The sequence below is a fragment of the Epinephelus fuscoguttatus genome, linkage group LG6, assembly GCF_011397635.1.
Source record: "Epinephelus fuscoguttatus linkage group LG6, E.fuscoguttatus.final_Chr_v1".
NCBI classification, from domain to species: domain Eukaryota; kingdom Metazoa; phylum Chordata; class Actinopteri; order Perciformes; family Serranidae; genus Epinephelus; species Epinephelus fuscoguttatus.
In genome coordinates, this window is record NC_064757.1 from 6,387,479 (window position 1) to 6,403,299 (window position 15,821).

Genomic DNA, 15,821 nt, shown 5'->3' on the forward strand with positions numbered 1-15,821 from the left:
GTAATCTCAGTGGGCTGCTGTGATATCAAACCATCTGTAAACACAAATTTATCCATCTAAGTGCATCTGGGTGGAGACAAATAATAGTGTTTGGGTGTAATCTTTAAATGACAGTGTTTATATGTGAGGGCCAAAGCCAGACGACCAGCGTGGGAATTAACCTGAGAAAGATTCTCACTCATTTTTCCATCACGTATCAAGTGCAAAGCCCGCTATTATGACTAATATGAGAGAGGCAGTGATGCAGACAGAAATGATATCACACTTGAGCAGATAGGCCCCTTATTCTTCCTTTAGCCTCTATCATTAAGTCATATATGACTTATGGCTTGTCACGAGCCGTGCTGGCTGCAGCCACAGCCCGGCAAGACGGGCATTTTTACTCATGACAAGCTGGATTCTGCCTGTGGTCAACAAGAACTATTTCTTCATAACATCTATGGAGCTGAGCTTCAAATTACACATGTTATATGATGAACTATGTGCACATTAGTGGTTGAGGCGTTTCACAGCTGGATCTCAGACAGCCTCACTGGCAGGGCCATTACCTGTTTTTGACACACCACCCACAGTGGTAGACACACTGTCATTTCAGTCTGATAGGAGGCAGCTAACAACCTCAACATTACACTAACACCTGATTTTAAATCATACATTATAATCATTATACATGACATTATGGTGGTTTGTTTTAAATCTGTTGCCTGTTTCTTGTATGTTACATTTTTAATGCTGCTGTCTTGGCCAAGATTCTCTTGTAAAAAAAAAAGTCACTACATGTTAATTGGAATATTCTTGCTAAAATGAAGGTTAAATAAAAAACATAAATAAATAGAAGCTGGTTTACACTGAACGGGCATATTTAATCTCAGACATCACTGTTTTATATTAGATGCACATTTAAATGTAATAATTCAAGTGAAAGGATACTTTAAGTGAGGTTCCAATGATGATGAAGCTGGCATTAGTTTTAACAAATCCCATAAAAAGCTCAAAACCAACAATGTGTTAGTCTGTCTCTAAATACCTTCTTACTTCCTGGCTCTGTCTGTGACTCATAGCTCTAAGCCCACTGGTTCTTAGCAAAGACATACCTCCAGTGGCACCCCCCTAAAACATTTCCTAGGGGTTGCTTTATGTGAGCACCCATTTTCATTCAGAAAGATTGCTATTCTTCAGCCAGATGTTCCCTCGCCATGGCCATGGCTCCCTGGCCCTGCTTTGGGGTGTGCCACAGCATAACTCACAAATATATTGTAATTTAAAAAAAAAAAAAAAGTCTCAGCTGCTCACTGTAGTTTTTATCAAACATTTATCCAACAAGAGGAAACAGTGCATTTGCTGGGAACTATTTTCAGCGGCAGATTAATTTCACAATTATTGCTCTAGTGAGTATTTGATTGTTATTGCCAAGCTAATTCCATTGTCATTGTTTATATAGCACTGCTGACACATATGTTACATGTCACACCTGCCATGCCTCTTTTGCTACCGAGATGCAGACATGCTGTCTAAAATCACACACTTAAGTGGCATGATGATGCCGATACTGTTTGGTGCTGTGTAAAAATGCAAAGGAGGCATAGAGAAGGGACTTTATAGCGTCTCTAAAAGGGCTAGTGTGTTTCACCGATGTGTTTTTAACAACAATAGAGTTCCATGGCACAGAGGAAGAGGATATATCGGACTGTAGATACACACACAGTACTGGTTAGTAGACACATTCATTGTTGGTTTAAGTCTTTTCAGGAGATTTGTTAACAGTAATCAAAATATTGAATATCAACAGACTTATCCCTTGACTGTGTATGAATAAACACTGTGTTACCTATGAAGTACAAAAAAATAGTAAATCCCTGTGCACAGCAGCGCAGTGCTTCTTCTAGGTGCCAGCTGCCAACTTACCTATGAAGTGTTGAGGTGTAAGTGAGGGAACATAGATTAGATGGTGTTACAGCACAGAGGAAAGTCTCCTGTCTAGTCTCTAATGTTCTTTGACCACTTGGCCAAATGCAGAAAAATCAAGACTAACACTAAAGAGAGCACAGACAAACATATTAAGTCCACACATATCAGTGTACTAAAACCTCCTGAGTGTGTCTCACCTCTGTTATTGAGTTTGATGTTGAGGGGCAGCTGGGTGGCCATAGCCAGCAGGTTCTGCTGCAGGGCATGTTGCATGATCCTCTGCTGCTCCTCTGCCACCATCATCATCTTCTTCTCTGGCGGTTCACCGCTCTCCAACTTCTCTCTGAGCTGTTCCAGGGCTGCCGCCTGGACGGCCGCCGCTGCCTGAGCTGCGGCTGCCTGGGCGGCCACAGCTGCGGCATGATGGCTGCTGGGTGACATGGGGAGGGCTACACGGCTGGGCAGGCAGCTGGCCATCATGGGCTCTTCTGGAGGGAAAAATATTCTTGAGAAGGTGATATCTATCTCTCAACACACGTCTGCATGCTTGAGTGAAAAGTCATGTGAACAGGCTTTATGTGACTCCTGTCACCTTTCCTTAAATGAGAGTGGTAATGTAGATAATACTCTGCAGTAAACTTTCACATTTTTTATTTTTTCTTTGCTCTCACTGTTGCTTTAAAATTATTCTATACTACAAAAAGTAATACAACGTGCATTGTATTGATGATGACATCAAGCACAGTGTTAACCCATCAGTAACAGATGATGTTGGCAGATGTCAGTTATTCAATTTGTTGACTTTTAAAATTGGATCATATTTAATATCTTAACCCTGCAGATTAACTACACTAACAACACTAAAATAACTTGAAACAAACATAACTGATCTCTGGACGTTGCTAATGTCTTCGTGGCACACTACACAGATTAGCCAGCTGCTATTTTTCCTTGAAGACGTGTAATCAAAGAGCTCTCATGCTTTTCATGTGCGTTAGTGTGTCTCGGAAATCAGTAGTCACTGATGAGGAAGTCCTGCAAGATGTTTCCTCTTTAGGGGGAAATGACCATACTACCCACAAGTTGCATGAGTATAAATGAATTTAAATAAGGAGGCTATTGTGACATAAATTTCTGACATGTGAACATACTAACTTCTTCTTAAGAGGCCTGGTAATCACGCAACAGTTTCTCAAAAAGATGTTGTGATTTGTGTAATGCATCATGTGCAGCCTTTCCTTTGAAAGATATTTATAAGGAGGAAATGAATCATCTTTTAGAGGGACAAAAAAATATTTAATTTATTTCAGGTCTGGCCTATCGATTGCATCATGATTAATTTTAACTTCATGTTTGTAAATGGGTTGGTCAAGTCAACATTTCTTACTTTTCTCAAGCAGAATCTAGCCATGCCCATGTTATCTTGCCATAAGATGAATTCTAAATTCTAAAATAAAAGCCATTTTCAAAAATTTGCAAATGATGTTGTGGTAAATTTAATATAATGCACATTTGCACAGCCTTATTCCATTTGTCCTCTTATCTGTCTAACACTGTACTGTTATTAAAAGGCCTATGTTTAATGTGAGCAGAGCAGCATATCTCACACAACACTCAACACAACACAAACAAAAATTTGGGAAAATATGCTAGATATAATTTCAAGTTTTTATCACACATATGTGTGTTGGTATTTGTTATGGATGGTTCACCAGCCAGCGCTGATATGGAACATTTTAATTGTGCAACCGCAATGATGTAATAAACGGCACTGTGAATATGACCTGAGTGTTGTCCAAAGGTTTTTTTTTCAGGTTGCAGATGGGCTCACTATACAGTTCTCTACAAACAATTCCCTAGTGAGTAGGGAGCAGTGAATAAGTGAATGATTTCAGACACAGCCTGAGTCAATCCTCATAGACCCCCATACTAAAATGTCCAACTTTACAGCAGAAATAAATGCGTTTACAGCCTGGTACAAAAAATGGTCTTGGTCTCTATAGCTAATTTCAACATTCATGAACACTTGCTCACTTTTATTTGAACTCACCCATTTAAATATTATTGAGGCTTAAAGTTATGTGTGATTAAGGGTGTGGCCACTTGTGACAGGTCGTGCCATCCGTTGACAAGTCAGCAACAATGTACCATTTTGTAACCCCAAATTATAGGAGTAGTATAGGTGTAGCTGTACCTGTTGTTACTTCAGTTAATGGAACTTGATTGTTTTTTCAGAATTTGGTTGTACTAAAAGACCCACTAGTTTTAATAGTTTTAAGCCAATTTTTTGCTGATGAAAATTAAAATTATGTTAGTAGTATCACAATTAACCATAGCTGTAAATGCACCATGGTAACCAAGTTAACAGCTAGCATCAGGGCTATCCCCACTCTCTCATTCAAATATGGTCACTTCTGGTTCCAAAAAATCCAAGGCGAGTAGCAGAGTGGTGAGTATGGCATGAAATTGTTGTTACTGATGAATTAATGGTGTGGAAATGGACATTAAAGATGAGGCAATGAGTAAGCGTGGAGGAAAGAGTTAACAGCAAACCAGTGCAGATCAGAACAACAATTCTGAAAATTCAATTCAATTCAAAAAATGGTGAGGCTTCTTACTCAAATATTATGAAATATATTTCTCTCTGCGGTTGAGGTAAATAGTGATAAAATAATATTAAGACTTTGTTGTACTGTCTTATTTTATTTTGCCATGTCTTCAGATTGTATATCTTATATCTTGTCTTATGTTACCTTTCTTGATCACAGGCACGTGGGAGATATGGCCACTGTTGTGAGTGGGCATAGACAGGTGGGACATATGTATCTTTGGTGAGGACAGGAGAGTGGGGGTTCCCACAGGAGAGTAGTTGAAGATGGCGGAGCCGTAGCTCTGCCGACGACCTTCCCGCCGGTTGCTGTCGATAGCTGCCTGGAGCTCACCGGGGGAGCTCAGTCCCCGCTTTTCACATTCATATGGGTAGAGGTACTTCATATACCTAGAGGGAAGAAGAAGAGTTAAGTCATTTACTCTGCTTTTTGTCACTGTGTCATTTTGTCACATATTGTCAATCATTAATAAATCAATTGATTTTTGCAGGAAAACGATCAGTCCCACAATAAAACCACGACCATTCAAACTGCATACTGTAAATTATATCATGGGTTTGCCTGAAAAAAATGAAATTGATTTATCTACCATCAAGAACAGTTTACAAATTATAATTACTACTCTATCTCAGATAAAGGATCTGATTAGGATCTGAAGTGGGTCACTTCAGACAACATTTGTAATGGCAGCATCTGAGTAACCAAGTTACAGTCGGTGTTCTCCAGTAAGCTGATTTCTTAAATGACATGTAAATGGGGAAAACTGTTCAGTGATCAGGGTAAAAAATTTGAGAAACCAGACCTCTCCTTGCAAACATAGATATCTCTGCCATGTATACAGCTAATTGGGTTTCTATTTGGCTTTTTATGACAGAAGACGGCAGACACAGAGAGGAACAGTGGGGCGGAAGGATGAAAAGAGAGAGAGCAACAGGACCTCAAATTTAATATGATTAATCCAAAGTCCTGACTGAAAGTGAAACTAGCATAAAGGAGCCTCTAAAAGTCTGAATACGTTTGCTTCCACTGCATGATATTTAGACAAATCTGTTCACTGTCAGAGGAGTCTGGGCTGTGACTTTTCACTGACACGTGTGTCTACACTGCTACTCCTGAAAATATGGCTCTTTAATCGTGTTACAGTAATAACACACTTCTAGCAAAACTGTAAACACTGCCATTTCCATTGCTACATTATTGTGCTGATTGCCTTTTCCACACTGACACGTGAAAACACTTTAAGATAGTGAGATGATTTACAAATCACAGGTTAAACACTATGAATAGGTCACAGACAAACATTTGGATAACAATGAAGGTAGTCTCGCTCAGCAGACCTTTCTCAAGAAAAGAAAGGTCTGGCTGGGCCGACTCTCACTTTAAGATTAGAGAAAAAAACGCCCCGGCTGCTTGTATTTCTTTCAACCAATCACAATCATTCTGGGCGGTGCCACAGCAATGGTGCGCTTGCAAAAATATTGGCGGGGGGAAACAGGTTTTGGTGTAACACGCCCACAAAAATATCGCCTACAGGACGCGAACCATGGCAGAAAAATGGCTACATCCCCGCAAAACCAAACACCGCAAAAGTTAGAAAAGGACGTGCTGAAAACGGTTGAAAACTGCTACACAACCGGAGGTGGTAGGGCGGGACTTCAGCGGGTGGCTTGTTCCACCCGATGCGAGGCTGATCTATGCAGCGAACTTCCGCCCAATCAGACTACAATGAAGGCCAATATCGGGCAGAGAGATATAGATTAAGTCTTTGAGATTTAGCCTATTCATTTATTTCTTTTGTTATAAGATTAATATTTTTGTTCATGTTTTTGTTGTTTGAGGAGTGTTTCCCATTGTTTTTATATAGATAGTGTGCTACATTTGGACTACACATCTATGCTTTACACATTTGGATAGCTGTGTGTGCAGTGCATATGTTTACTGCATGTATGAGAAAGCTGTATTGCAAACTTTATTGCCCTGCACACAGAAAAAGCAAAAGCCACAGGTGTTTTTCATTTATACTGTCACTGTGTATTTGATGCTTCCTGTGCCATCAAATGATGGTTTGTGTGTCCTGTATTGACTCAAAAAAAAGAAAAAGAGTTTGAAGAGTTTTGCAAGAATTGTTCGCTTTTGTAAGAGATGTATACATTTTTACAGGTTATACTTGTGAAGCCACAAAACATATTTGAGCCTCATAATAGAGGTAACACAGCCTTTTAAGGTGAATTTAGCCCATCAGCGTTACTAATAGATCTAAATGAGTATTCATTAATATGTTTTAGCACAAGATGGCTACTTTTGATTATCTGGTACTTTAACTTTGCAGTGTTGCTGATGTAGGCAAACAAATTTGTCCCAGCATTATTACTATAGAGCCACATTGGGGCCAAATGTTTTGTACTTGAAAAAATAAAATTTGAAACTGAAAATTCAAGTTTTGATCTTGAATTACATTCTCTATTTTCCCCTGAGACTTCCTTGTTTTTGGATTTGGAATCCACAGCTAGCCTATCTAGGACGATTCCAGACTACTGTTGCCATTGCTATAGATGTTTTTAGAGGAAAGGTGCCAGGCCAAATACATGATGCTCATTTTAGTTGACGAAATGTTAATACATATTTTAAATCGTTGTATAGGCTACACATTTTTTACACTTGAAGAATGCAACAGTCACTTTCAGCCTACAACAATAAATGAAAATTAAAATGTTAAAAAAGTAACTGTCTTTCATTTCCATATAATTTTCTATCAAAGCCACAGGGAGCCACTGGAGAGGGGCTAAAGAGCCGCGTGCAGCTCTGGAGCTGCAGGTTGCCTACCCCTGGCCTAAGCAATCAGAAAAAATTGTAAGATCAATAACAAGTCATACGATTGAATTTTAATTAATGCTGTAAAGGTCAATGATGTTGTAAACTTTTTAGGGCATCTTAACCACAATTGCTGGATTATTTAAGATAAAGATAATACAGAACTTCATTTGTCTTGAGTGAAACTGCTGTGCAGCAGCAGTACAAAGGAAAGAGTGCAAATATGAAAATCTAAAATAAAAACTTGTTCAGTTCAGTTGATATATATATTAGCATGTTGTTCTTGCCATCTGAAAAAAGTGCAATTACCATGTGCAATTTGTAAATGGCTTCAAGACAGTGACCAGATTCAAACAAATATACTGCAATGGCAGTAATACATGTTCTGGCACAAACCTTCCATCCTTCAACTTTGGTAATTATCTTGGCCCCAAACAACTCAGAGACTCTTTATCTGATGACATACTTTCTCTAGATGGCATTGCTCTGGCCTCTAGCACTACCGTAAGAAACCGTGGAGTAATATTTGACCAGGATTTGTCTTTTAATTCACATTTAGAACAAACCTCATGGACTGCATTTTTTCATCTGCGTAATATTGCGAAAATTAGGCCTATCCTGACCCGAAAAGATGCAGAAAAATTGGTCCACACTTTGGCTACCTCAAGGCTGGATTACTGTAATTCCCTATTATCAGGTAGCTCTAATCGTCTTTGAAAACTCTCCGGCTAATCCAGAACACAGCGGCACGTGTGCTGACAGGAACTAAGAAACGAGATCATATTTCTGTTGTTTTAGCTGCTCTGCAATAGCTGCACTAAAATCCAGAATTGAATTTAAAATCCTACTGTTAACTTATAAAGCTCTAAATGGTCAAGCTCCATCATATCTTAGAGAGCTCATAGTGCCATATTATCCCACCAGAACACTGCGCTCTGAGAATGCAGGGTTACTCGTGGTCCCTAAAGTCTCCAAAAGTAGATCAGGAGCCAGAGCCTTCAGCTATCAGGCTCCTCTCCTGTGGAATCATCTTCCTGTTATGGTCCAGGAGGCAGACACCGTCTCCACATTTAAGACTAGACTTAAGACTTTCCTCTTTGATAAAGCTTATAGTTAGGGCTGGCTCAGGCTTGCCCGGTACCAGCCCCTAGTTAGGCTGACTTAGGCCTAGTCTGCCGGAGGACCCCCCTATAATACACCGGGCACCTTCTCTCCTTCTCTCTCTCTCTCTCTCTCTCTCTCTCTCTCTCTCTCTCTCTCTCTCTCTCTCTCTGTCCTTTGCTAACACTCATGTCCTGTTACTGCATCTGGATAACTCGGCCGTACTGCATTTCACTAACTCGGCTTCTTCTCCGGAGCCTTTGTGCTCCACTGTCTCTCAGATTAACTCATATCGCAGCGGTGCCTGGATAGTGTGGCATGTGTGGTTGTGCTGCTGCCGTGGTTCTGCCAGAAGCCTCCTGCTGCTGCTGTTATCATTAGTCATACTTCTACTGTCATTATACACATATGATTATTGTCACATATGTATACTATCATGTATTAATATATACTCTCAACATATTGTACCACAAGAGCCGTTTAATTATAATTATAATATTATTACTTTCATTAATGTTGTTGTAAGCTACTGTCATTACCATCTGTCCTGCCTCTGTCTCTGTCTCTCTCTCTGTCTCTCTCTCTTTCTGTCTCATTGTGTCATGCGGATTACTGTTAATTTATTATGTTGATCTGTTCTGTACGCCATCTATTGCATGTCTGGGATCCCTCCTCAGTTGCTCTTCTTGAGGTTTCTACCATTTTTTTCCGCTGTTAAAGTTTTTTTCTGGGGGAGTTTTTCCTTATCTGCTGTGAGGGTCCAAAGGACAGAGGGATGTCGTATGCTGTAAAGCCCTGTGAGGCAAATTGTGAATTGTGATATTGGGCTTTATAAATAAAATTGAATTGAATTGAATTGAATTGAAATGTGCAATAGTGCAATCTAACAACACTGAGACTCCAGATTAAATGCCAAGCCATGTAGAATACTATAATTACCACAAAGCACAGCAAGGATTGGCATGTAAAGACCTCTCATACAACACTGCTGCAGGAAATGAAGATCAGTGTGCTTTTCACCTGTCTGGGCACATATAATCAAATAAACCTTTGATAGGCATTTCAAGAAAAGATATTTTAATTAAAGCTGATGAATTAAAGCAACAGGGACTGGACCAAAAAATCACCAGTTATAATATAAACATCAAAGTATCTTATTCGATGCTGGACACACACTTGCTAGGCTGGCTAGCCTGGTGTTAGGAGCACTGAGTGCAGGTTATCAGTCATCTGGAGTTATCATCTGCGCTCGTACTCACTGTGTTCGTAGAGTGAAAGCTGCACTGGTAATGGAGGTAGGGAGGTTAAGGCCTTTGGTGATCTCACGCCATATTTTCTTATTGATGACTTCCACTAAGCCGCCTTTTTCTGTGACGAGCTTGTAGAGCATGTAGAGATCCAACACCTGCTTGGCCATGATAGGAATCCGATTCACTGGAGTCCCTGCAGAAAGCAAACACAATATCCACAATCAATTCCATTAACTTTGGTTCCTCCCATCAATAGGCTTCTGCACCTTCTTATAAGGCCAATTTATCTCGAGCCAGTCAAATGTCTGACAGCTCTGTTAACAGCAGGAAATATAACTTTCAAAAAAAGTTTCTAATGTCTTATCTGTGCATCCACTGGAAAGGGCTTCATTGATTATAAGTTTATTATTTCTATGACATGATGAAATGATCTATCAAGGGAAACTCTGAACACGTGCAAATATTTAGGCATTTCATCTCATTAATTATATAAGATGCCAAACTTTAAAGCTGCTCCTAATGCACTGTTCACAAACCATAGACATCAGGCATTAAATAAAGTAAAAAGTAATTAACGTGGCAAAGAAACGACAAGAGAACCGCAGATAAATTAGTCTGGACCTGTTTAAAACTCACAAATACAATCTGTGGAAAATGGGAGGTAATCTTCTATTAATGACTGCCAACCTGCCCCCTTATTAGCAAAATAAAGGGGCTAGACAATAATTTGTATTTGCAATTTAATGTTAAGCAATAAAGAGAGAACGGCTGGCTCTTTGTGAAGATTCCAAAGTGGTTGACCCTGAGATAATTAACCTGCATTTTGCTGATAGAGTTCCATTGTGCCCATCGGATTTACCATAATAGCGATCAATACCCGCAGAAATATAGTGCAAACAACAGCAGTGGGGCCTATACAGTGAGGGGGGAGGAGAGCTCTGAAGTATCGTCTGAGGTGGTAAAACCACATCAATTAAGGCCAGTAATTACGGCTTCATTCCGCGGTGCTGGCATGTGAACGAATGAGACACTATTAAAACAAAAGATTGATGTTCCCCTCTCACGAGACAATACCAGCAGTAAATCTGAAGCTGTGGTGCCTGGACATCGCTCTTTGGTGAAGAAAGTGCAGGAGAGGCTTGATTGAGACAAAAAATGATTTCAGCGGTAATGAATGAATCCGTACTACGGGCATGAGGTTTGAGTTGGTCTGAAGAAATGACACGTGACAACTCAAAGGAAGACAAAGCTCAACATGACAAATCTGATCTTATGAAAAAGTCCCCTTCATATGATAAAATAACTGTAATGTTTTTGTCACTAGCTGTAGAAGTAAATGCTGACTGAATGTTTTTTAAGCTAATGTGAAACCCTGACAAAAACTTTAAAGATACATAACACCAGTTAAAACTCCACACCACACAGTCTCACAGAATATTTGAAATTCAGGATGTCTCCAGAGACCCTAAAGTCATTGTACAGTGGAACTTAATGGCACAGATCACTGATCTGCCACCAAGCACTGCAGAGGGTATTGCAATCGGCCGAGTGCACCATCAGTGCAGCACCTGTTAGGACTCTTACCACACCTGCAATGGACTCTACGTGGAATCCACAAGGTAAACATCTCTGCTGTCTCCAAACCAGCACAGAAAAAAACTCAGAAAAGTCTTTTCCCCCAAGCCAACAGGATTGTGAACTATGATCCTGCCAAGGGATTGAGCTAAGGAAGCTGAAAACTATCTTCATGTTTCATGGATATCACAGCAACATTTCTCCTTTGTTATTGTGAGGTGGAGGTGACAGTGGACGGTGTGTCACCTTAATGAGCGCCTGCAAAGTTGCAGACCACTTTTCAAAATCAACAGCAAGTAAATGCTGTGTTTCCAGCAGCTTTTGGGGCAAAAACTGTGGTTGTTTTGTAGTCACCCATTGCTGTTTTTTCAGCGGAGATAAATAATTATAATAATAATTATAACACATTTTATTTATAAGCGGCTTCCACCCAATGACACTTTTCAAAACAAAAAATGACAATCAGCACATAACAAATGTTAACAAATAAGCAATAACAAAAAGCAAAAACAACAGTAATGAAATGCATATACAGATAAAAGAACATATTCATAAAATATATTATGAAACACCAGGAGAGGCTGTTCTAAAAGGATGAGTTTGTTGCAACTTAAATTAAGAAACTGATGTGCACTGACACAGACCCTGTGGAAGGGCATTCTACAGATTAGGGCCAGCAACACTAAAGGCCTGGTCACCCATAGTACAGAGCCTGGAAGGGTGAGTTAAAAGTAAGTGGGCTTCAGAGGAACGTAGTAAACAAGGCGGTGTGTACAAATGGAGAAAATTGGAAAGGTAGGGAGGCGCCACGCCACTGAGAGATTTAAAGACAAGGAGTATTTTAAAACAGATGCGCTTTTTAACAAGGAGCCAGTAAATTTGCTGAAATGTAAGAGTAATGTGAACCAAGGGCCGCGTGTGGCAGAGAGCTCTTGCTGCTGAGTTTTAGGATAGTGCCACAAAAAATGTTTTGTTTTTTTTTACAGAGACATCGCAGCGTTTCTCGCCATGATTGTGCTACAAGAAAGGAGAATAGAAATGAGTATTTTAGGCTAAAATGTGATGTGCCTAAACCTAACCACATGTTAACCACAACACTGCTGAAATTTTAATGTTTTCAATACATAATAACATACAAATGTATGTTATTGTATGTCCGTGGTTTGATGCCAACATTTTTTTTAAACATCTTTTCTTTGTGGGGAAAATACTGCCTTTTCTGTCTTTTGTTGTCTTTATATTGTACTTTTTGTTATTTTATGTCTACTGCACTTAACATTTCACTGTACATCTCGAAGGATAGTGATGTACTGTAAGTTTTAACAAAGAAAAGTTAAACATAACTTTACACTGAGCCAAAACTTCACTACAACTGTAGGCATGATTAATCACTGACACATATATTTGCTTACAGAATAAGAAAATGAGAGCAAACATTTTCATGTGGTGTGAGAAAACATTTGTTTGTTTCAAGGGACATATATGAAATGCGGTTAATGGCTGGAGCGCTGGAACTGAGCTCTACAGTAAAATAGTGTGATACAAAACCAAAGTGGCACTAGAGCTCCTCAGCTTCCACCCTCCTCCAACAGCTTTATCTTTATTACCACTGATTATAATGTGTAGCTGTGCTGATCTATAAAACTATTATTTTGTTGAAGACACAATAGCCAACCAAACAAGGATTGAGGTAATAAATAAAAGCCTCAGCCTTTGTCTGACAGAATCTGAGGAGAGACAAGCCTCTTAAAACAAGATTTATGTGCTTTCAATACTGAGGGTGATGTATTTGGCTCTCTGATTGCCTGAAAGAGATATAGGGAATAAAAGAGTGAGGATGGAGGCCTTTTGTCAGCACAAACTATCTCATCAGGCCATGTATCATTATGACAATGAGCAATGGTGAACAAGGTGGAAGAAATCCACTTTGCGTGGAGTCTAACAGTCGTCTTCAGTTAATCCCTCAGCAGCAAAGAGAAGAGAGTTTGTAATTGGAACAATGTGGAGCATCAGGAGCTCTAGTAGTGCAGTAATCATCTTTATGCTTGGCTTCATCGCTGATGCGCTCACTTTGCACCTCCGAGCCGATAATGGGATGAGAATTTCTTCTCCTCATTGACTTTGCTCTTTTAACCCATGAAATGAACGATTAATGCAGCGTCACAGGGGAAACCAACTGTTTATCTACCTCTGTTCGACTCCTAAAATGAAGACGAGGAGGAGGGGTGGGGTGGGAGGAGGGTGGAACACACTGACTGTCAGACATCACCATTTTTCCTCTTACCAAAAGGTCTCATAAAAAGGCCCAAACCTATAATTAACTGAGAATTGTGTGTGTATCAGAGCCTGATACAGCTTATACTGCAACAACTACAACATGATGGTTTGGTGACTTTAATGTTTACCATGCCAGAGACTTTTGTGAACTGAGACGGCCCACTTTGTCACATTGTCACTGTGTCTCTCCACTACCCCGCCTCTTTAGGAGACTGGCGGCGGTCCTGAGTTCTTTCATTCCAATGAGAAATGTGAACATGAGAACAGATTATGACCAATTCTGTCATCCCATAGTCATCTAAGTAAATATTGGACCCATTTTCACAAGCCCCAACCCTTCTAAGGCATTTTTCAGACAGACACATCAGGAGAAAATTAATTAATTAATTGTTCAAGAAATGTCTCTGTTTTAGCAACAAACTCTCATGACATTTGGCAGCAACTGACGTGATCTTCGACTTAGTTGATATCAGACAGATAAAAACGAATTGCAAAATAAGGAACAGAAATTAAATTTGTACTGTATATAGGGTTGTATTGTTTTGAATCTGATTTTATCCATCCATACGATGTTTACAACACTTCCAAACGAGGTGGGGTATGCGGGAGAGAGACGACCACGCCCACTAGGTAACCAGAAGTCTATACCATTTTGTACCATTGGCACAGCCTGTAATACTTTATAATTTATCATTTTATTGTTTATTCTATTATTTAGAAATCAATATAATTCTGGATATTGACACAATGCTGTAATTCACTGCAAATTGGAAGTTGATCATTCCAAGTCAAAATTCCCAACTTCTCATCTAAATGCGTCCCAGTGCATCTGCTCAAGAAAACATGGAAACTTGCAGCAAACTAAAGTTTTTACGATAAGTTCTCTGAGCTCCACAAGCATGGACCTGCATTAGTTACTACAACGCCATTAGTGTAGAGAAAAGGCATTAAAAATAAGTCAACTGTCTTGCTCATAAATGAGTGCAGAGCATAATGGTGTGAACCAAAGCCAATAGTATAAAGTTGTGGCACTTGTGCGCATTTGTTTTGCTGTAGATGGAGACAAAGGTATGCATGCTCACACAGACTTCTATCAAGCACAGATCAGCTGAATACAAATGAAAATAGCAGCTACAGGCTTGTTACAATGTGCTTCACAACACAAACACTACATAAAGTAAAAATTGATGAAAAGGTTTTTCTGTTCGGTTCACTGTGTGCTTCTGTGTTGCTATGACATCAGATGGGTTTATGTCAGCAAACTTGGGCTGGATGGATATTGCCCATATTCTCACTTGGAATTCCAAATTAAATGGCCATACCATTGCCCTTTTCCATTTTGGAGGTCATTTTCTTCCAAGCACAAACGATTACAGAAGGAGACATTCTCTATTGCTGTTGTTATTCATCATTATTCTTCAATTTAAGGTCAGTGGCTGACCGAATAATTTTAAAATGGTGTTTTAATTGCTCTTGGCTTGAGAGGCTGCTATGTGGGCATAGCCCCAAAATATGCATGCCCAAAGCCTTTGGTAATGATATCACATGGCATAAATGTGGTACAAAGTGGAGCTTTGATTGGCTAGTTGCCAAGCACTTAGCGTCACTGGCTCGTAGCTGGCAGAAATTAGTAATTATTTTTAAAAAAAAAAAAAAAAAAGATAGAAACTGTGGTCACCATAAAGTGGATTATCGATCATTAAGAAAGTTCATAGGGAGGGGATTGCAGTGGCGGATGAGTCAAACACCAGGCTTCCACTCAGGAGAAGTGCTGTTCATGTCTCGTGTGAAACTAAAAGTCAACATTGACTTCTTTACATCCTTGCTGTAGTTACGTCATGTTACATGATGCACTTATGTCACTTTACGACGTACTTGTGTCCCATATGTAACAAGAGTAGTTATTTTAACAAAAACACAACCTTTCTTTAAACCAAACCATGCAGTTCTGGTACCTCAACCCAAATGTGCTGCCACCATGTAATTTAATATATTACATGCCACCACCACGCAATGCTGTGTTCAGAGGTCATGCATTTCACCTATTTCAGTGAGATCATGTCCATTATCTTTTACAGCAAAAATATGAATGTCTGATAAAAAATTAGAGATTGAACACCTTGGTGCCCACCCTCTATGGAATATTGTTACAAACCAAACCTCTGGTAAGAAATGATCAGATTTTTTTTTAAGATATTTTTTCCGGCATTTTTTGCCTTTAATTGACAGGACAGTGAAGTGTGAAGGGGGAGAGAGAGAGAGGGAGAGACATGCAGCAAAGGGCCACAGG

At 39.5% G+C, this 15,821-nt stretch overlaps 1 protein-coding gene across 3 annotated transcripts in view; it reads right to left on the bottom strand.

Moving 5' to 3' along the window:
• The window catches only part of arid3c (AT rich interactive domain 3C (BRIGHT-like)), a 126,966-nt gene that overhangs the window by 13,022 nt on the left and 98,123 nt on the right, over window positions 1-15,821 (bottom strand). For 2 of the 3 annotated variants that reach the window (XM_049579894.1, XM_049579892.1), the window contains exons 4-6: window positions 9,689-9,872; window positions 4,662-4,906; window positions 2,106-2,396 (exon numbers count right to left, since the gene is read on the bottom strand). In XM_049579894.1, the coding sequence (XP_049435851.1) occupies window positions 2,106-2,396; window positions 4,662-4,906; window positions 9,689-9,872 (720 nt within the window). The remainder of the gene's footprint in view (window positions 1-2,105; window positions 2,397-4,661; window positions 4,907-9,688; window positions 9,873-15,821) is intronic. The other variant, XM_049579893.1, reaches the window with a different exon arrangement.